This window comes from Myotis daubentonii, chromosome 5 (assembly GCF_963259705.1).
Source record: "Myotis daubentonii chromosome 5, mMyoDau2.1, whole genome shotgun sequence".
NCBI classification, from domain to species: Eukaryota; Metazoa; Chordata; class Mammalia; order Chiroptera; family Vespertilionidae; genus Myotis; species Myotis daubentonii.
This window is the reverse complement of record NC_081844.1, coordinates 108,794,085-108,815,494: the sequence shown is the minus strand read 5'-3', so window position 1 is coordinate 108,815,494 and position 21,410 is coordinate 108,794,085. Positions and strand designations below refer to the sequence as shown.

At 47.8% G+C, this 21,410-nt stretch overlaps 1 protein-coding gene across 4 annotated transcripts; it reads right to left on the bottom strand.

The window, feature by feature from the left end:
- Positions 1–628: 628 nt before the first annotated feature.
- Positions 629–21,193, bottom strand: RAC1 (Rac family small GTPase 1). 4 transcript variants are annotated; one of them, XM_059699313.1, is made up of 8 exons: positions 20,961–21,193; positions 17,211–17,414; positions 11,841–11,912; positions 9,202–9,319; positions 4,816–4,872; positions 3,494–3,556; positions 2,470–2,629; positions 629–2,202 (listed from the first exon to the last, which is right to left on the bottom strand). In XM_059699313.1, the coding sequence occupies exons 2-8, from the start codon at positions 17,240–17,242 to the stop codon at positions 2,072–2,074; spliced, it is 633 nt and encodes a 210-aa protein (XP_059555296.1). In that variant the 5' UTR covers positions 17,243–17,414; positions 20,961–21,193; the 3' UTR covers positions 629–2,071. The 4 variants fall into 4 exon arrangements, with proteins under 4 accessions (XP_059555296.1, XP_059555295.1, XP_059555297.1 ...); XM_059699312.1 differs by lacking the exon at positions 17,211–17,414 and having other exon boundaries at positions 20,965–21,192; XM_059699314.1 differs by lacking the exons at positions 17,211–17,414; positions 20,961–21,193 and adding an exon at positions 9,733–9,853 and having other exon boundaries at positions 11,841–11,889.
- Positions 21,194–21,410: the final 217 nt, after the last annotated feature.

Here is a 21,410-nt window from a genome sequence, read left to right as displayed (position 1 = left end):
TAAGCCGGTAATCTGGTGAACAAAAAAAGAAAGCATTTAGAAGGATTTAGATTGTGAGGGCAAATAAAAAAAATCTGTTAAAAGTACTCAAAGTAGTTGCCTCTGGGGAGGGTATAAAAGGGGAAGACTGCTATTTCTGTAGCAAGCTTCTAGAACTATTTGGCCTTTAAACAGCATATTTATCTTTGGTTAAAAAGAAACTCAAAAATAAAAGTCTTCCAAAGCAATAAACAAGAATATCCAGGAACCGGATTCCAGCGTTAACTACTGATGGCACAGCTCCAGGCTCCAGCCAGGGTCTTGAAGGCAGTGTTTCTGCCCCACCACCATGCCAGCTGTGATCCCAGCATCTCATTTCAGCCCAGAGCCCTGGCCTGAGATGCACATGCAATGCGCACACGGTGCCCCAAGGTGGGCATCACGGGAGTATCTCATAGGTCCGAAACTAACCACCCCCATCTGCTGACTCACCCATGTCTCGTCTCTGCTGGAGGGCCCTCCCTGTCCCCGCATGAAAAGGGGATTGAAAATGAAGGTCTTCCACAGCCTAGGAATTTAAAGGCAAGTGAAAACGGACACGCCAGGGGGTCGTTCCCCGAGCTCTCAAGAACTCAAGTATGACCACTCATAGGATTCAAGGATTTATTAAGTCATACATGCAAACATACTGCTAACCGCATTAGCAAAGATCAATGTAAAAACACTCCACAAGTCTGCAAATGTCAATTTAAAAAATGTTGTTCTAGTGGTTGAAAGGTCCAATTTGTGTTCTTGCCAGTGGGTAAGCTACACAGAACGTCGTTAGCACAAGCACAAGGTCACAACCTCCCACCCAAAGGAACATGGTTAGGCAGAGCAACAGGAAGCGTGTCCACACAGGGAGGCGGAGGGGCCAGCCGCGGCCAAGGTACCGTGCTGGGGTCTGGCAAGACAGTGGTGGTAAGAAGGCTCGTAGTTTAAGAATATCTAAAATACTTAAAAAACTGTAGAGATGCAACACGTGATTTTTACATCTAGTTTCTAGAAAACTAAGGAAAGCACTTATTAGCTTTGAATAAAAGAACGTGAAAACAGGAATGCACTTTGACTAACCTACAGAAAAACTAATGCATTATCAAGAAAGATTTTATACAAGGAGGCATATTGCTCATTGAGAAGGGGGTCTATAAGAAAAGCACTAAGTTAGCAACTATGGGAATGACCAGTTCCAAGATGAATTAAATGCCCAATTGTGGGAGGGATTACAGGTTTAAGAAAAAGTAAAATGTTAGAAAAGACTTACTGATTAATACCAACTTTCACCATCAACTGCATTTGACAGAAACTAACCTTTTTCAAATCTTACCCGAGACACTTACTCAGTTTGTTACGCGTACAATGTAGTGTAAATTAATCTCCACTTCATATTTTGTCAAATACTGTCTTCATCCTTTGATCACATCAAGTGTTCCCTACACTCCACCCCAGTGTGCCCGAGAACGCAGAATACTTCATCAGAGGAACACGTGAGGAAGAGTCTGCTCACGATCCAGCAAAAGCTAATCTACTAATTTTTAAAAATCTCACTACGAAATAAAGATCAATCCGAAGAGCTGAGTTGATATGCAGTACAGTTAGGTAGGGAGCGTGGGTTGATAAATTATGAATGGCAACACTTCGTAAAGGAGGCTGCGTGGGGAACTCGTTAGCAAGTGCCCGCCTTCCCTAACTTCAGAGGCTAGTCTTCTCCAAGACAAGGCCTTGAGCAGTTTAGTGCTTAGTGTTCTTAGCACAACAACGCAACTTAGTTCACAAGGAATTTTGGCAACTCTTTATCTGAGCAAAAATAGGGGCTTTTGAAAAATAAGGCTTTAAGAAAGCTTGTCATTTTAGGGCTAAATTTTAATAGAATGTGAAAGTTTGAATCCTTACACTTATTTAAATAAAACCTAAAAATTACTGATTGGTTCAAAATGGTTTTATGGAAAAGCTAATTTGTAACAAAAACTTGGCATTGAGTGCGAAGGCTCCATCGTTTTTGAGCAAAGCATACAAAGGTTCGCAGGGCCAGGGCGCGGGCAGGCCCAGACATTCACAGCAGCAGGCATTTTCTCTTCCTCTTCTTGACGGGCGGCGGGCAGAGAACGGCTCGGATAGCTTCATCGAACACTGTCTTGAGGCCTCGCTGTGTGAGAGCTGAGCACTCCAGGTATTTTACAGCACCTGCCGAGAAACACAGCCTCTTACAGCCACGCGGCCACGGTTCCGATCAGAACAAGGGGAGGCCGCCCCCCAAGACACAGCACAGCAACCCCTAACCCCACTGCTTCTCCTCAACACTATGGGCGGGCTCACCTAACTGGTTCCCCAACAGTCAGCCAGTCCCTGAGCTGGAGGAGCACACGCTCCACTTCCCAGGCTGCACTCCCGTCTCCATCAGGAAAACGAAAGCACGTACAAAGCAAACACGAGAAACGCAGCTGCTCATACCGATCTCCTTGGCCATGGCTAAACCCTGCGGGTAGGTGATGGGTGTCAGCTTCTTCTCCTTCAGTTTCTCAATCGTGTCTTTATCATCCCTAAGATCAAGCTTGGTCCCCACCAGGATGATGGGAGTGTTGGGACAGTGGTGTCGAACTTCAGGGTACCACTGGATGGGAAGAAAGGAAGAGAGTTATGACTCTCCTTTTTGAGCGTCCTTCACCTAAGTCATATCCTCAGTTGCCAAAATGCCAACTGCCCTAGAGTCACTGTGTCCCGACAGCCTTCACGCAGAAGCCACCTGCTCCCAGCCGTGCTCACATTCCACTCACTCCTTCGAGGACCCAGGCGGCCAGGACCAGGGGACTGCCTTGGATATCTGACAGCAAGCAGGACTCCAAGACTAAACCCACAGTAAGCATGGTCAACTCGCGGCCCTACCGGGCAGGCACTACTCATCAGCAAGAGAGAGGGGAAGAGACAGGGATGGTTTCCCCTAAACCCACTTCGTTTTTAGTAAGACGAGTCAAGTTCTTAGGTCATCTCAGAAAATACTCCATACAGGGGTGGGCAAAAGTACGTTGACAGATGTAATACAAGTAAGTAATGTAATAATTAATAACAAACAGCATTTAGTGTACTCACAACTGTCAACCTACTTTGCCTGCCCTGTATACTCAGGGATGAGAATAGAGATCTGAACCAAGGTCTCGGCTCCGCTGCCATCACCCACCGAGCCTTGAGGGGCCCCGGCAGGGGTGCTTCTCGCCGGGTCTGAGAGGTGCAGGGGTGGGGGCGGCGCTGGGCTTCTCTCTTGGACGTTGCACGCAGCACTCTGAGTCAGCCGGAAGCTACAACTCCAGGCACTGCAGTCAGACACTCAGAACACTGCTGGTGTGCTTTAACAGAATTACTAAACCCAATTTAAGTAACTGAAAATGTCAATCAGTGAATGGTATTTTATGTCTTAAAGTTTCTTCCTGAGAGTGACATTATGTAACAAAATAGGTTTTCTAAAAAAAACCCCACTTACCTTTGCACGAACATTCTCAAATGACGCAGGACTCACAAGAGAGAAGCAAATTAAGAAGACGTCCTATAAAAAGGAAACACGGGTGGCGTTTAGAAGATGGTCCGCAGTGTCGAACGCACTCTGCTTTCTAAATGCTGCTGGGGACGAGCCGCTGGACCAGGGGCACGCACTGTACCCCCGCAGCCTGTGTCGAGGGCAAGCTCCCTGGATACACCTTGGCTTCTGGCAGACGGCTCCCCAACAAGGCCCTGCTGAAGCGCCGGTCACGGGGAGAAGGGGAGCGGAGGCGAAACACGCCACCCGTTATTGAGGCTGTGGAGGCATCAGGTCAGAGCCTGGGAGGCCTCTTGCCATCACTCCCAACTCCCACTGGGAGCCTAACGGGGACAAAATCAAGTGTCAAGGCACCACTAGAATATTCCGTAAAACCTGGCCAGTTTCTCAAAGCATCACCTACAAGCGCATGCTTCTCAGGAAGCTCCGCGCCTGCGTGTTAAGCATAAACACCCTCAGATGGTCGCTGGGCTCCAGCCCTTGCTAACTGAGCACATTCCCACGAGGGAGGCTGGCCGAGCGTGTAAGAGCGTCGGAGCTCCCCACGCCTGCACGCGGCCTCCAGAAAGCTTGCGCCCGGGCGGGGCAGGTGCAGAAGAAATGCCTGAAAAATGTGAGGCTACAAGTGAAGCATGTGGGCTTTCCTCCCGTTCTGCATTGTGTAAAAAGTCTAAATACTTACTCGAATTAAAAAATACCGAGTTTCTAAAACGCTAATTTATAAAACATTTTCCTGGAAAGAGGCAATTCTGTTACTTGGTGAAATGCCCGAGTCCCAAGCTAACACTTTCAATCATCCAGCCGCTATCTTGTACCTGAAAGGGAAAGAAACACCCCCACAAACAGCTTTTTATGAACAACATTTTTATGCCAGCACATGCACAAGCTTGTCCAAGAATCACCGCAGCTGATGACACGACAAAGCAGAGTGGGTTAGCTCACCACCCGCACAGCCGCACCCCGGCAGGCCCACGCACCAGGACACCAGCAAAAGGCCCTGGCAGCCCTGGTTAGTCTCACCCTGCTGAGCTCTGGGCCCGCAGTGGGGTTCCTGGCGGAGCCCCGTCTCCATCTCCACCAGCCTGGGGAGAGCCTCCCCTTCCACTCGGGAGGACTGCTTCCATTCAAGCTAGGGGTAAAGGGTCACACCCTATGCGAAGCCCGGTTCAAGCAGACCCAAGAAACGTGAGGCTGAAGAGGAAATCCTAGGAAAACTAAGAAAGGAGAGGAGAGAGCTGAAACTGAAGTCGACTGAAAGTTTTACATACGGCAATCGGCTTGTCTTTGCCCCTGGAGGTTATATCCTTACCGTACGTTTCTCCAACCTAGTAATGCATGAGAACTTTGTTTGAGTTTAGTAAAAATGGAGGAAAATAAAATCAACACAGCCTGCTACTTAGACCTCATCAGAACTGTCTCCACCCTCCCAAGGTTTTGAGCTAACAGCAGCCGATGGTCTAACACAACGGTCGCCAAGCTGACGGACCTCACGGACCACGGGTCGGCGACTGCTGGTCTAACAGGTCTGCTGCCAGAGCCACAGCTGACCAACCTGGGGGAGGAGACGGCGCGCCTTCTCCCACGGCAGCACACGGACAATGTGCCAGGAAGCCCGTGCTCCGCAGGGAAGTGTTAAATGTGTCCTCCCTGCCACTGGCATCCATCAGCGACAGGCACACCTTTCAAAGGGCTCCGTCCCACTCATGAGACGGCCGGCGGAGGCCGCAGCATTCGGGCAGCCCCGTCTGTGGACAGGCCTCTGGGGGGAAGGCTTTCGGGGAATGGGGCTGGGGCCGGACTCTGGGAACAGCTTGCTGCACAGAGACCTTCAACCCCCGGCCCCGCGGATCTGGACAGGGTGACGGCTTTCGGGGGTTTATTAGGACGCTTCCCGCCCCCTCCTTCGCGCCAACACCAATGGAGAGGCTTGCTCTTCCAGCGACAGAGCCTGGCACTCTCCAGGCGGCGGGGAAGGGAATGATTTTCCTTTCATCTCATTCGAGCTCTCATTTCCAGTTTGAAGAGACCATTAAGGTTTCCGTCAGCCCCTGCTGTCATCTGTGGCTATTTGTGAAGATCTGTCCTCCCCAGGACTTGACGTGACGCCAGATCTTCACCGTGACACAGGGACTCCTGGGGACTGGCACGAAAATGCAGTTTCAAGATATCCTCCGCCCACATCTACCGTGCCCTGTTCCATTTTTAAGAACATCTTTTTTGATGAAGAAAGATGTTTTCCAACCTACGTTCCCGTCACACCATCTGCCTGTTCCTCCCCAGCCTGACTGGCTTCACGGACTCCTTCGCCTGCTTCTGAGACGCATGTGCTGGCACCGGCTGTTCAGACCTTTGCTCTCCACCCTGATGCCCAATGTTCTCACGGCCCATCCCTGTGACAAGCCTGTCCCTGTGACATGTAGCTCCTCAGCACAGCCACCTGTGGCGCGGCCACTCGACACTCTCCCTTCCTCACAGGTCACCTGTGTGTCCTGCAGCCTCTGTATTCCACCTGCGCTGTCCTGGGTCACAGGCCACCTTTCCTCTGGACTTGACCATTACTTTCTTTACTCACAGGGCATTTCTGACCACACGGCCGGGCCCAGGGGTGCTCGGTGACTTGACCACCCCTTTGCTTCTAACCCCGTCCTCACTGGTCAGCATCACAGCAGTTTTGCCTGTTGCCTCCCACCAGTCAGTGGTATAATCCACAAAACAAGGTGGGCAGGCCTCTGGGTGGCTGACTCTCACTGCTCCAAAGCACTATAATTTCTCTCTTTCACTTCAGTCTCTTCCAAATGCTTTCCACCTGGTTTTCACTTGCAAGCTTGGAGTATTGTTTTAACACAGGCATTCTATGCCCCAGGAAAATACCAGGGCACATCCACACGCGGAGCAGAGGAGCCCCGCCTGAGAGCAGGCCCGGCGCCCCCGGCCCCGCCACGGCAAGCTTGTGCGGCACAAAGCCATCGCCCAGAGCGCCGCCGTCAGACACGGTCGGTGTGCGGCCATGCTGAACCGGAGGCCAAACGCTAAGGAAATGGAAGGGCACTCACTTCCCAGTTGTGTCTAGGCACAAGCACAGGAGGCCACTGCAAACCACAGCCCCTGGCGTCCCCTCTCCCACCAAGGAGAGGAACTGCCAGCCCACATCTCTAGCCTGACTTCATCCTCACCTTCTAATAAATTTAATAAATGCCCAACAAAGCTACCCTGCTTCTTGCCAGCATCCAAGCCAGAGCAGAGCCCGCTTCCCTGAGCCCTTGCCCAACTCTCATCCCAGTCCCCGAGGTGTGCGTGTCCCTCAGGACAGAGTGGCCGCTTCACTGTGTCCACCCACAGCTGTGCCAGTGACTCCGGCTGGAGGACACAACAGCCAACCTAGCCAAGCTCGAAGCCGTTTGAAAATCACAACAGCTCAGCGCCACACCATGGCTCTTCTTTGTATCTCACGTGGCAGTACTCTAGCCAGGACTTATAAACCCTTTTCAAGTCAGGGCACATACAGAAAACCAACACTGCCATGACACACCTGGTGGCCCACACAGGGTTGGGCCCTGTGACGCTGAAAAGACACACCTATTCCCACTCACACCACTAAATACTGGAACAGGCAGGTAGGCAAATGCAGGTGCGTGGACACAAGGTGAGACACTGGGCTTGAGTGCTATGTGATCCCACCTCTATTCTACATACCAGGTGAGGGGAATATGCAGAAGTTACAAAATACTTTTAAGGAGAATGTAAAGATAATTTATTGAAGGGGAGAAAAGCCTAAGGATTACTTAGTTTAGAAAAAAATAAAAACTTCAAGGGCAAGTTATACTGAAAATGATGACTACTTGCTCACCATCTTTTGGAGAACAAAGTAGAACCCAACGGTTTGCAGACTGAATTTGGCTACACAGAGCGACCAACAGAGAAGGTGCTGGCATCAGTGGCCTCAGGAAAGAGAACAGCTCATTAGGACGCCACAGCTAAGATCATTTCCAAGTGGGTCTGAGCGGGCACGGATGAGCGACAGGAATAGGCCTGTAGGCCAAGGAGCCAACAGCGGGAGACTGTGCTCCGTTAGCACCAACAAGAACCCAGGTGCCAGCCTGGACCGTCCAAGGCCTGCTCCTCCTGACAGGGCAGCACAGCTCACAGGAAGGAGGCTTTGCAGGCAGTGGCACCTCCACTCGGACCCGCCCTCGGCCGCAGGGCTGCCGTCCTTCCTCATCTGCAAGGAGTCCAGGCGGGCGTGTCTGCCTGCTGGCTGGGTGCCCTTCCCCTCTGCTCCCACGTACCGCCCCTCACCCGCTCCGTGTAACACACGGCGCACGACATTACACGGTATTTGTGAGCTACTTGAGGGCAAGAGTCACATCCTACTCCTTCGCTGTCCAAGCATTTGCTAGGAAACAGTTCTTCCCCTCAGAGGGAATGAGACATAAAAGGTTTAGGTCCCAGCCCTCCCTCAGAAGGACAGCACCCCCTCGGATTTCAGCCAACTCACTGCAGCCTGATTCCATCTGTTGCTATCTATGTGTTCTTTAGCACACAAAGCGGAATCTTGCCAAGTCACCTTTGACACACCGTGACTCTCTGAGAAAAAGACCACACCCTGCCCTGAGTCACAGGAGGCACAGTGACACCCTGCCCACCCTTCCAGCTGTGTCCAGTGGGGCAGGACACTCCTGACTCAGTATGTTTGCAAACCATTTAAAATCTAGAATTATTAAGCACCCACTGGTATAGAATAGATTCCTAAACATATTGAAGAATCCAAACCATTTGGTGATTTGGCTGGTTTTTAATACTTTGCTAATTTTTAGTTGTAGTTAACTAAGAAATCATGCAATTCAAACTTCCATTTTACAGTTTTGGTCTGTTACCAAAATCCAGTTGAAGAACAATCAGCAAAAATCTACAGCTCAAAGAAACAGTATTTGGCAATTTCTCCAGCGGGAAACAAAAGCGACAATGACCGTTGCATGGAAAAAGCAGTATTCAGAAGTTTAAACTATCACCACTAAACAGGAAGTTCACTTAAAAACAAAAAGCAAGATGTGAGTAGACTGGAGCTAATTAGTTCTTTTTACCCACACTAACCACTAAGGAAAAGTGATGGTTAAACCAAGCAAAGGATAAACCAATCAAAAGATCAAAGCCTCCTTCTCCAGATGGCTCCCTGACCCTGACCCTTGACCCCTCTGACCATCTGGCTTGCTAGGAGAATGGATGACTTGAACTGAGGTCTCCAGACCCGCACGGGAATGAGGGGGTGCTAACAGCAGCCTCACTGGAGCGGCTGTGATGTGCCTGGGACTGTTCCATATGCTTTACGCTACTGACTCCTCTAATCCTACGAGGAAAGAGGTAAAGACCAGAGATGAAGAACACTGCCCCCGGTTACACAGCCAGAGGGAGAGCAGGGTTTGAACCCAAGGAATCTGTTCACGGCCTCTATACCATGTTTGTCAGTCAGACACTAAGCTTCCAAGATTGTTTTAAAATGCACTTGTAAAAGGAAGAACAAAATGTAACAAGATAAGCAAATGATGCAAGTAAGATACTTGTGTATTTAAAGACCAGTGGCTCTCTCCCTCTCCCTTCCTCTCTCTAAAAATCAAATAAAAATCTTAAAAAAGAAAAAAATCACTTGTGGTCCTTACTGTCTGCGGATAGGAGAGGGGACGTAATCTGTCATAATCTTCTTGTCCAGCAGTATCCCATAAGCCCAGATTCACCGGTTTTCCATCTACCATAACATTGGCAGAATAGTTGTCAAAGCTGTAAAATATGGAGAAAAAACTGTTAGTCTCTAGTCTTGGAGCATAAGGCCCAGGTCCAGGACACAAGTCGCTGTCCCAGCTGGGGTCCCAGAGGAAGCGGTGCTGAGAAGGCCAGGAGGGGGCCTGGAGGCCGCCAGGCCAGCAGATGCCCTTCCTGCAGGCACGAGGAGACACCTGTGAGCTAAGAAGCGGAGGGAACACAGGGCGAAGTGTGAGGGAAATAATGCAGAGCTTGGGAAAATGCCTGCGAAACAAAGGAACGCTACGAATTTAACTGAGAGAAGTTACTGTCAGCAATAAAAAGCTTTGCCTTTACTACAGAGAACACTTCCTCTCCGGGAAGAAACAGAGTGTGAACCTGGTCCCTCTTTCAAATCCCGCTGCTGAGTTTTTCACAGGCATCTGACTCACTCTTGACAAGACGGCACACGGCGGGGCTGGGGCGGGGCTGTGCCTCCACAGACCTGCCGTGCAGGCTGGGGCTGAGTCGAGTCTTGATCATCCATGCCCACAACCAGCGTGCAGAGGGGTTCTGAGAAGCCATCGAATAACGTTTTCAAAGTGAATGTACTGGACTACACATGTTTAAATTACTTTGAAGTTGCTACACAAAAACTGGTTAACTATAGAAGGAAGACCAACAAGCCAACAGGCTAACGGGGAAACGAGGTCGACAATTACGAGTATCACAGAGGAAGTAGTTCATTAAATAAAAACCTGGCATTGAAATTCAAACAAGGGCAGGTACCAAATAGAAACAATAGAACTCCAGAATTCATCTTTACATACTTTGAAGACTAAAACTTAAGGTCTTACTACACTGGGGCAGCAAAGTCAAGGTCTAAAGTGCTAATGTGGTCTAAAAAATTTAGTGACCAAACTAGCTTTCATAGAAGGTCTGATGTGTACTAATTCTGCCTCAAGAGAAAAGGATAGATTATTCGCTGAATGGTGACTTCCCCACCCCCGCCGCCCGCCCCCCTCACTTCCAATTTGGGAAAGAATCGGGTGCTGTCTCATACTAAAATAAAAAATACATTCTAGGCCCTGGCTGGGTAGCGCAGTTAGTTAGGGTGTCATCCCAATATGCCCAGGTTGCTTGTTCAATCTCTGGTCAGGTCACCTAAGAGAAGCAATAAATGAATGAATAAGTAAGCGGGACAACAAATTGGGTGTGTGTGTGTGTGTGTGTGTGTGTGTGTGTGTGTGTGTGTGTTGCTTCCTCTAAAAATCAATCAATAAACAAACATTAAAAATACACCCTAAATAAATTAAAGAACTTGAACCACAAAAATCCTAGAAAATTTACTAGAGAATATTTTTGCATCACTCATAGGAGACACTATACAAAGTAAAAGACAAATGAAGAGACAGGGATTAATATTTCTTATATGCAGAAGTTCCACCGGTAAGAAAAAATTTCAGTAGAAAAATAAGCAAAAATTTCAACAGGCAATTCACAGAAGACTATGGACAGTAAACATTCAAAAGATTTTAACCTCATTGATGATCAGAAATGCAAACGGTGAGGTAACTTTTTCAATTCATGAGGACCACAACATGTACTAAGGGCCTGTTTGCATCACAGCTGGTCAAAGAGATAGCCTTTGAGACGGCAAATGGGTAGTACCTATGAAAATTTAAAATCTGGTACAATTCCACATGTGCACAAACACACATGCATGTTTAACACAGCACTGTGTGTAATGCCAAAAAACTGACCAGGGTTCATCAGCTATAGCAGTTCCAAGTCCTACCAGCTGTTAGTGACTCAGCTCTCTACATTTGTGGATAAGGACAGTCCCTACCATAAGTTCCACTGACATTAAAATATGCAACAAAACACGTCAGGGAGCACCTAAGTGTAAGCGTCGTGCTCGCAGAGATGGCACTGGAGGTGTTTCCTCTCCCCTAGGAGGGAAGCCGGGAAAACAGCTCAGCTTGACCACAGGGTGGTGCTGCGAGGCCGGGCAGGCTGCGTGGGGCTCCCTAGTAACCCCGTCAGCAGAAAAGCACTTTGCCATCTCCACCCAATTCTGCTGCCAACAGGGAATGAGCAGCTCAGTAGCCAATTCCACCCTCCTGTACGCTCACCCCCAAACACACCCTGGTTTAAATTCCAAAGCCCCTTAACTCAACAGTGACATGTAACCAACGGAGAACTTGCCAGAAAAGGCCAATTACAACATAAGGGAGTATGTCACGTTCCAATTCCCTGAGCCTGCACACACAGCCCAGAGAGCCAAATTTATCTGAAACATACATTACCCAGCCTCCATACTTCAGTTAGTTTAAATTTCTTGTATTTCCTAAATGTCTAAAAATCAATTAGGAAAGCTGTGTGTTTCATCACTGTGTCGAAACTTTTACATTTTATTAAGTATTTTTTTTACCTAGACTTTGGTGAATGTTTGAAAGGAAAAGCAATCATACCTGTTCATGTAAATAGCAAAACAAAGATCAAAGGTGTCTGCAAACATCACAGATGAGTTAATGTCCAGTTTAACTTAAATACTTACACAGTGGGGATATATTCTCCGGGAAATGCATTGGTAGTATAACTGATCAGCAGGCAAGTTTTACCTACAGCTCTAGAAAGAGAGAGAGAAAAAAAGGTGTAAGTTGCTTGGTTAACATGAATGTAATCCTAGTTTTCATTATTCTGTTAAGATAACTTATAGAAAAATCAAGGCGTATACACCAGTACCTAGCATTGAAGAAAACTGTTTCTATAACCTTTTATTTAACATTACACATGTATTTTTATCCTGAAATTTAATGTAAACAAACTAGAATTTTTCAGAAAGGCAGAGTTAGGAGCCTTCACATTCTGGTGAGGTACGTGATATCAGCACTCATAGTCAGGAAACAGCTCTTAAATAAGGTTCAAGAGAAACACTATCTTAAAATTGAAATTCTTTACGGTGACCATCTGGAGAATATTTCATCCAAGAATCTTCAATTCTATCCTGAAATTATTTTTATGACACTAATCTGCAAACACAGCTTTCCTCTGCAACTTCTAATCTGTTGCTAAGTAATAGACTTTGCTGCCTCTGAGTGGCAGCTCAAATTCCACCACCTTCCTAAAGCCGTCCCTCTGGCAATCAGCAATGACTGTTCTCTTAACAGAGTGCTTAGTCATAACCACCACACAGAACTATTCTCACTTCAACTCATCTGTATTCACTGCCACCTCCCCACCCCCTGTCCTCACACATCACCACAAGCTTTTAGAGCAGCTAACACAGTATAAGCCAGACACTAATGAATAGCTCAGGGATGCTGGAGTAAACTTCCCAGCAGCTGCAGGGGGGAGTAAGCAAGAGACTGTAGAAAGACTCCACGGAAGGAAGACCTCTGAGCTGGTAACAGGTACAGTGCATCAAGCAGAAGTCTGGGACTGGAAGTCTCCCAATAATTGAAAAAAATTTTTTTCAAGAGAACATCACCTAAAATTTAAAGTTACTGCACCGTTAGCCAAATTTGTACATTCATAGGCTGTCTTCAGGGCTTCGAGAGCCCATGTCCCTGGCCTCCTAATAGTTTAGCAAATGCCCACCTCCCTGCCGTCCTCAGCAGGCTGACCATGAGAACACGGCATTCTGAGTTGTAAGATCTGCTGTCCAACCTCCACTACTATAAATGGAATCACCATGCGAAGTTAGGTGCTTTTCTATTTTCCCTGCACTCTTAGTTTAAGGCAAAAAACCTCTCAACCAGGGCCGATTACAGGCCCATCCAGTCGTGCCAATACTTGTTTCACTTGTAACATTACGTAGGGCTTAACAAAAGTTGGAACTCCCCACCCTAAAGACCTCACAGAGTCAAACATTATATCATCAGGAGGTAACTTCCAACTCCTAAAGGCTTTCTAAACAGAGATGACTCACTGGCCATACATTTGTTAAAAGCTTAGCATGTCAAAATAAACCTGTAGGAGCAGGAGCCTAAGATTTGAAGTCATTGCCCTGGATTTGAGACCCACCCATGGCCAACTCTATCACTTACTGGCTGGAATTTTGGGGTAAGTTTCAACTTCCTTATGCCTCCAGTTTTCTCAACTGTAATATGGATACAAAACTACCACTCCATCACAAAACTATTGTGAGCATTACTTAATTCAATTTCAACCTATACCAACAAATTGTGTGCTATGCCAGGAAGTGTATTCGGTGCTGCAACAAATAAGACCCCATGGAATTTATGCAGTTAATTAAAAAATGAAGAATACAGTCATGACAAAAAATTATAGGTGCAACAAGTGTTATCAAAGATGCTCTGGAAACAGCAAGAGATCTAACCTAGTCTTGGGGGGCAGTTAGAGGAGGCTGCAGTGTATGCTGAGACTTAGGGGAAGGAGGGACACAATAGGGAGGAATATTCTAGACAAAAGCAACAGCATAAGAGGAGACCCAGAACTAAAGGAAGCCCAGAATAACTTCTTGCTAGGAACATGGACTTTATCCTACTTGGGAAGTCAAAGAGGTTTTTAGTTGCCAAGAAACCATTAGATTTGCATTTTTAGAAGACTCTGGAACGCGCTTGGAGAGAAGACTGAGGAAGCTGGGGCCCAGAAGCAGGAAAATAAGGAAGTAGCAGCAGCTGCTCCATTCCAGTAACTACCCCTGGTAATCTGGACCAGGAGGGGCTTTCAGGGTGAAGAAGGGGGCATTTCAGGAGCTGCCTAGACTTGAGGCAGGACAAGCATGGCTCGGCCATGGGTTAGATGTGGCAGCTGAGGCAGAGAGCGGAGTCTAAGGCTGTGATAAATGAACCTCTTTTCAAAATTACAAATGTTGTGCAAAAATGTTCATAGTTATTGTCACTTACTGACCAGGATAAGCAGCTATAAAGATTTTAACTTTCATCTTTGCCCATGTGGCTCAGTTGGTTGGGTGTCGTCCTGTACACAGAAAGGTTGCAGGTTCCATTCCCAGTCAGGGCACGTGCCTGGGTTGGGGGCTCAATCCCCAGTAGGGGGCGTGTAGGAGGCAGACAATCAATGTCTCTCTCCCTCTCCTATAAGTTTTCTCTCTCTACTGCGACCAGCAGGGCTAGAGAGCAGACCAGTTCCTGAGTAGGGGCGGCTGGGGATTGAGAAAAAGAAAGAGATAGTAGGGAAAGCTGGGACCCGGTGGGACACTGCCCTCTGATGGACCCAGAGCTGGTGCAGCACGTTTATTACATACAGTATAATTTCAGGAAGTTTTACTAGCGTTTAAAACAAAGGAAATTATGTGAAATCATGGTTAAAGATCAAGCTGCAATTCTTCATTCTTGTGGCTTCTTTGTAATTGTCACTCCTGGCTGAGCCTGGATAATTGCGTCCGTTCCTTGTGCCTGGCTGAACTTAGATAATGAAACCCACCCCTTGGCACCTGAGCTAAGGGTCAGGCTGACAACATACCTGCCTCTGACACGGTATGTTTTCCAGGACATGGCTCTGCCGACACCAGTGGACTCAGCAGATAATTAACTCATGTACCTTCCCAAGCGCTCTCTACACTCTCCCTTCCTCACTAAAAATCAATAAAAGATATATTCTAAAAATAAAATTTTACTTCCCTGTTAAAATGTACTAGCACTTCCTTTAAGATCCTGGCCTGCCCCAGACGGTTTGGCTCAGTGGATGGAGCATCGGTCTGCGGATTGAAGGGTCCCAGGTTCGATTCTGGTCAAGGGCATGTGCCTTAGTTGCGGGCACATCCCCAGTGGGGAGTGTGCAGGAGGCAACTGATTGATGTTTCTCTCTCATCGATGTTTCTAACTATCCCTCTCCCTTCCTCTCTGTGGAGAATGAATTTTATATATATATATATATATATATATATATATATATATAAAGATCCTGGCCTAAGTTTCTTCTCTATATCTGAGGAACAGAGCCATTACTGTAAAGATAGCCAACTGTGCTTTAAGCACTCTGAACTTTTTTTCCCTGAAACTTTGTCTTCAGCTGAGACAGTATCTTTTGAAAGGTTGAACTATAAAGGAATTCAAGGTAAGGACATAACCTGATGTTGACTGAAGTTTTATTAGCAATCAGTTATTTGCTACAAATCTGCATTCTATAAGATAATCATTAAATTATAAAATTATAACTTTTTTAAAATATTTTTTTATTGATTTTTTACAGAGAGGAAGGGAGAGGGATAGAGAGTTAGAAACATCGATAAGAGAGAAACATCAATCAGCCGCCTCCTGCACACTCTCCACTGGGTATGTGCCCGCAACCAAGGTACATGCCCTTGACCGGAATCGAACCCAGGACCCTTGAGTCCGCAGGCCAATGCTCTATCCACTGAGCCAAACCGGTCAGGGCAAAATTATAACTTTTTAAATAAGTACAACCTTTTATTTAAATACTTAATTTTTAAAAACAGATAAAAAGAAAAAGGAAACAGCTATTTACCTCCTATTAGTATATTTATTCACTCCTTTTAAACACATCCACAAATAAATGCCCAAAGCCAAAGTCAACACTGGCTCTAGGAAGAATCACAGCTTTCCCCACAGGAAGACGGAGCCGCATTTGGTCAGAGAATTTCAGGAAGTTACTATTTGCTTTGGAATTTCCAATTTTATGTGTTAACTGCTCAGTTCAACCTCTTTTTAATCTTTGAAAGATTAAACTCTAGAAAGTGAACGTGAGTCTACTGGAAGGACTTTCACATGAGCACTTTCTTTAACCTACCTGTGCACCTGCCCCATCTAAGAGAAATTAAGATTAAACCCAGTAACTTGTTCCTATTATGTTCATTTTTCCATTAGAATTTAAGGAAACTTTACTTAAACATATTTTGGACAAATTTCAGTGTTAATTCCTGAAATCTATAAACCAGAACTTTCACAAGAGAGTATTTTTTCCCACTTATTACCAGGAAGGGGGTTGGGGGGGAGAGTGAGAAACATGGATGTGAGAGAGACACATCAATTGATTGCCTCCAGAACTCACCCTGACCAGGGATAGGGATTGAGTCTGCAACCCTGGTATCGAACCTGAGACCCTTTCATGCACGGGCCGACGCTCTAATCACTGAGTACACTGGCCAGGGCCAAAACTTGTTTTTTAATGATCAATAATCTAGAAACATCAGCAATTTCTTCATGTTAAAAAAAAAAAAAAGTAAGGTATCCAGGTAGCTAAAAAAAATTTAAAGACCCTGAATTGAAAGGCCTCAACTTGCACTGGGAAATGGGAATGAGGACTCTAACAGTAAGCCTTCAGTAAATGCATAACTATGCACAGAATATGTTCAGAAAATATATGAATTCATAGTCATTTCATGATACAAAAACACAAAACCCAAACAGAAATTCTGATGTTCTACTATTAACAAGACATCACAACCAACTTATAGAAAGCCACCAATTATCACCATTGGAGGCTTCAAAAAAATCATATTCTGTGTAGTTTCTAGAACATTCAAAGCTGAAGACACTACCTACAGCAGAGTTCAAGTCTGAAGCAGCCTTTACTCAGACCGCCCTTCCAGAACCACCAAGCCTAACCCTGGGGTTACTTGAGTCAACTGAAGATAGAGTTCAAACAAGAATTTTTAAAAATATGTTTTTATTGATTTTAGAAACATCGATGAGAGTTAAACATCAATCAGCTGCCTCCTGCATCCCCCCTACCAGGTATGGAGCCTGTAACCCCAGCATGTGCCCTGACTGGGAATAGAACCCGTGACACCTCCTGGTGAGGGGACAATGCTCAATCCACTGAGCCACACCAGCTATACTCAAAACAAGAATTTATATCTAACTGTCTATCACCCTCAGTCAGTCTCCTTCAAAATCAACTTCTCTATTAAGTCATCTTTAAACATTCCCTCCAATAATGGGAAGACATGTGACAAAGCAAACAGCAAAATGTTGATTACAGAATCCAAGTGGTGGGTATCCATGTATACATGTGGTTCACTGGACAATTCTTTCAACTTTTCTATATGTTTGGAATTGTTCCTATTAAAGATGCTGGAGGAATAATATTCATTCTGATGACATCTGTTAACTGCCGATCAGGAACCGGTAGCAGGGTTCCTGACAAAGCATCTCCTTTCTAGGAATTCCACAGTCAGACGGAGCTACTGGCGATGCAGAGGTGAAAAGCAGTTAAGTACCAAAACAGTAGATGATTAATGCAAAGACAGAACATCATAAAGGGTGGGTTAAAGGTTTTTAAAAATGGATTCCTGACCCTCCTCCACTAAACCAAATTTTTACTGAGATTATAATTTGAAATAGCAGTCAGAGGGGAGGGCTATTGGGAAGCTGGGTGAAAAAAGTAAAAAGATTAAGCAGAATAAAAAATTCAAAATTAAAACTAAAAGAACTCAGCTCAGCTAGTGTGGTTCAGTGGTTGAGCATCAACCTATGAACCAAGAGGTCATAGTTTGATTCCCAGTCAGGGCACATGCCTGGGTTTCAGGCTCAAACCCAGTGTGGGGGTGTGCAGGAGGCAGTCGATCAATGAGTCTCTCTCATCATAGATGTTTCTATCTCTCTCTCCCTCTCCCTTCCTCTCTGAAATCAATAAAAATATATTAAAAAAAAAAAAAAGAACTCAGTCACAAGCAACAGTATGGTGATTACCAGAAGAAAAAAGTGGGGCTGGGGGGAGGCTGAACACGCAATGTAATATACAGATGATGTATTATAGAGTTGAACACCTATATTTCATTAACCATCGCCCTAATAAATCCAACTTAAAAAATTAGTTCACAAAAGAAAGAAAATTAATCATATACGACCTAATCATCCAATAGGAGAATGACTGAATAAGCTATGGCTATAATAAAGGATGACACATCAAAAAAAAAAAAAAAGGCATTATGTGTCATTTTACCAACCAAGATCAGTCGTATACTAAACCTGAATTTGGAAGTCAGTGAGGATTTCAAACATCTCTACAACAGGTCAAACACATGGCACCCTATGCCTCAAAACGAAATACTTAACTCCATGAAGCTTAAAAAGAAAAAGATGCCCTGACCGGTTTGGCTCAGTGGATAGAGCGTCGGCCTGTGGACTGAAAGGTCCCAGGTTCGATTCTGGCCAAGGGCATGTACCTTGGTTGCGGGCACATCCCCAGTAGGAGGTGTGCAAGAGGCAGCTGATCGATGTTTCTCTCTCATCGATGTTTCTAACTCTCTATCCCTCTCTCTTCCTCTCTGTAAAAAATCAATAAAAATATATCTTTAAAAAAAAAAAAAGAACAAGATGATTCCATGGGAGGCATGATACATACATGAATTTTTCATGCTCAATTAAAAAAAAAAATCCCTGGGCAGCAATATCTAAATTAGAGGCTGGGCTGAAGGGGCTACTGGCCCAATCTGGACACCAGTTTGTATAATGAGTGAAATGAGGGCTTCAAGTCGTTCACTCCGAGCCTTCTAGTCAACCACAGCCAACACAACACGATTGAAAGTGGTTTGTAAAGATCTGAATGTGAGATGCTGTCTTACGGAAGTAAAGCTGAGCGAACATCTTAGGGCAGGGGTGCCCCAAGTAAAAGCGGCAGGCCCTGTGTTCAGGAAGGACTGCCTTCTAATAAAAACGTATCAAATTTTATCTCATAGTTTAGAGTCAATGCAATTAAAATCACAATATAGGAAATAATCTGTTAGAAGAATATGGATTAATTCACCCAAGTTATAACATGGTCATGACATAGGACTTAATGAACCCAAAGCGACGTCACGTCTACATGCACACCCAATTAAACACTGGAAATAAAAATAAAAACAAACAAAAACTCCATGGTTATGACACAGCTTCTAACCAGAATCGCCAAGAACATATTGAAAGTGAGGAAGCTCGAAATGTGTGGCACCTGTTTGCCTTCACGGCCTGAAATCCCACACCTTCACTGACTCCTCAGCTCCGTGAATCGCAGGCCCACACTTAAAGCTTTACCGATTTGTGAGTAAAAGAACGTTCCAGCTTTATCACCAGGAACACATTTCATTTGGGTAAAAGCAGGAAAATAACTTTTGGTATGGGAAACTGGCATCTAAGTTTTGTTCGGAAGTCATATTCCCCACACGCTGTCCGCTAAATAACAGACACAGCTTCAGGTATTTTTGTGAAGGTGCATTTCACTTGCACGATCACTTAGCCCCCGTCCACATCCATGTCAAATGCAGTTTTCAAAAAACTCAAAAACTCAAGGCTAGGAGCTGTGTCTTAGGCCCAACACTCGCTTCCCAGAGCCCAGCGGCGCCGGGGGCATGAGAAGCGGCGACCGCAGCTGGGTCCGCGGGCCCGTGCGGAGCACCTGGGAGGCGCTTAACACCCAGCACCTCGTTTAACCCGCACAACTGCCCCCGGAGGCCGCCCTGGGGGATGAGTGATCGCTCCCGGGCTTCCCCCTAAGTGTGGGGGGCGGGGTCTGAAGGACGGACCGACCCCCAACCAGGCATCCAACAAGTCCTCTGCCAACAGCAGATCTACTTACTCTGTAAGGAATCAACGAAACCTGTCTGCCGAGCGTATGGTGTAGTTTTCAACATTTCCCAGTGGGAATGTTACACGCTGCGGTACTATATTCAGACGCCAGCGATTGGACTTCTTTTTTTAAACTCAGAGAAACCCTTTCCAACGAAATGCGCCGGGAACTGCTAGCCCCACGGAGGGGCAGCAAAGCAGGCGGCCCCAGCCCTGCTGACGAGCCGGGGGCGCCGCCATCGAGGGGAAGAGCGAGGCCAGCAGCTTCCTTCCATTCTGCCCGGGTCCGAGCGGGAACCCGCCGCGCGTCCTGCGCTGGACGAGCCGGGCCGCCGTCCCGCTCGCGGCTCCCCCGCCCGCGCCCCGCCGCTCGGGCGACGCCGAGACGCGCGCCTGTGCTCGGATCACACTGGGGTTCTTGTCTCGACGGGAGGCAAGGGCTGCATCACACAAGCCTTGTGTTCCAGGCCCGTGACCACCACACAGGAAAGAAAAGCAAAGCCAAGCCAAGCCTGGAGCCCGGGCCCCCCGCCCCGGGGCAGCCGGCTCTGCTACACCCCAACCCAAGGCAAGGAGCCGGGGCCAATGCCCGTCTTGTCCTGCCCACACCACACTCGGGAAAAAACAAAACCACACACACAACCGTTTTAATCACACCCAGCTCCTCGCGGACAGAATCGGAAAAGTTTCTCCACGCCAAGAGCCAAGAGCAAAAGCAATCATTTCTCAAACCCTCCAAGCGGCGGAAGTGCACACCCCGGTAAATCAGTTTCGGGTCCCCCAAACCAGCCGGGCAGTACCCGTCGGTGGTGACCGACGGACCGACCGCCGGGCCGCGCGGAGGCTCGCAAGGGGGCCCCGGGGTTCGTGGAGAAGCCAAGCCGGCGCCCCTTTCTAGGAAAGGCCATCAGCTCCCCCACAGCCTGCGAGGCGGAGGCCGGGCGGTCAGCGGGCGCGGGGAGACAGCGGAGGGTGGAGTTCACTTTTCCCTCCGGCCGCCGTCGGCGACTCCCTCCCCCACCAGAGAGAGAACAGGGCCGGAGCCAGGCCCGCGCCGCGGGGTCCCGGGCAGGGGGGCGGCCCGCACCCCGAGAGGCCGGAGCCCTGGCCCCGCGCGCGCCCGCCCCGTCCCACCCCGGTCCCCGGCCTCCCGGCTCCCACCCGCGGCCCGGCCCGCGCACTCACCCGTCTCCCACCACCACACACTTGATGGCCTGCATTTGGGCCGCTCGGGGGGCCGCGGCAGCGGCGGCCGGGGGCTGAGGAGGGAAGCGGCGGGCTCGGGGCGCGGCGGGCGGGCGGGCGCGCGGCTGCAGGCGGCGGGGCGTGGGGTGCCGGGGCCGCTGTCCACGCCGCCTCGCCCTCCTCCAACGGGAAGCCGAAGCCCAGCAGCGGCCACCACCCAAAGCTGGGGAAAACTGCAGAGAAACAGGAAATGGCCGCTCCACTCATATCCGGCCGTCCCTCCCCGCGCCGGCGCCGGCGCTCCCAGGCTAGGGGCGGGGCGTTCCCGCCCGCGCGCTCCCGGAGCTCCTCTCGGCTTCGGGCGCGCTCGGCGACGTTCGGCAGCGCTCGGGCACGGGCCGAGGACGCTCGGGCCCGCTCGGGCGAGCTCGGCTCCGGCCGGGCGC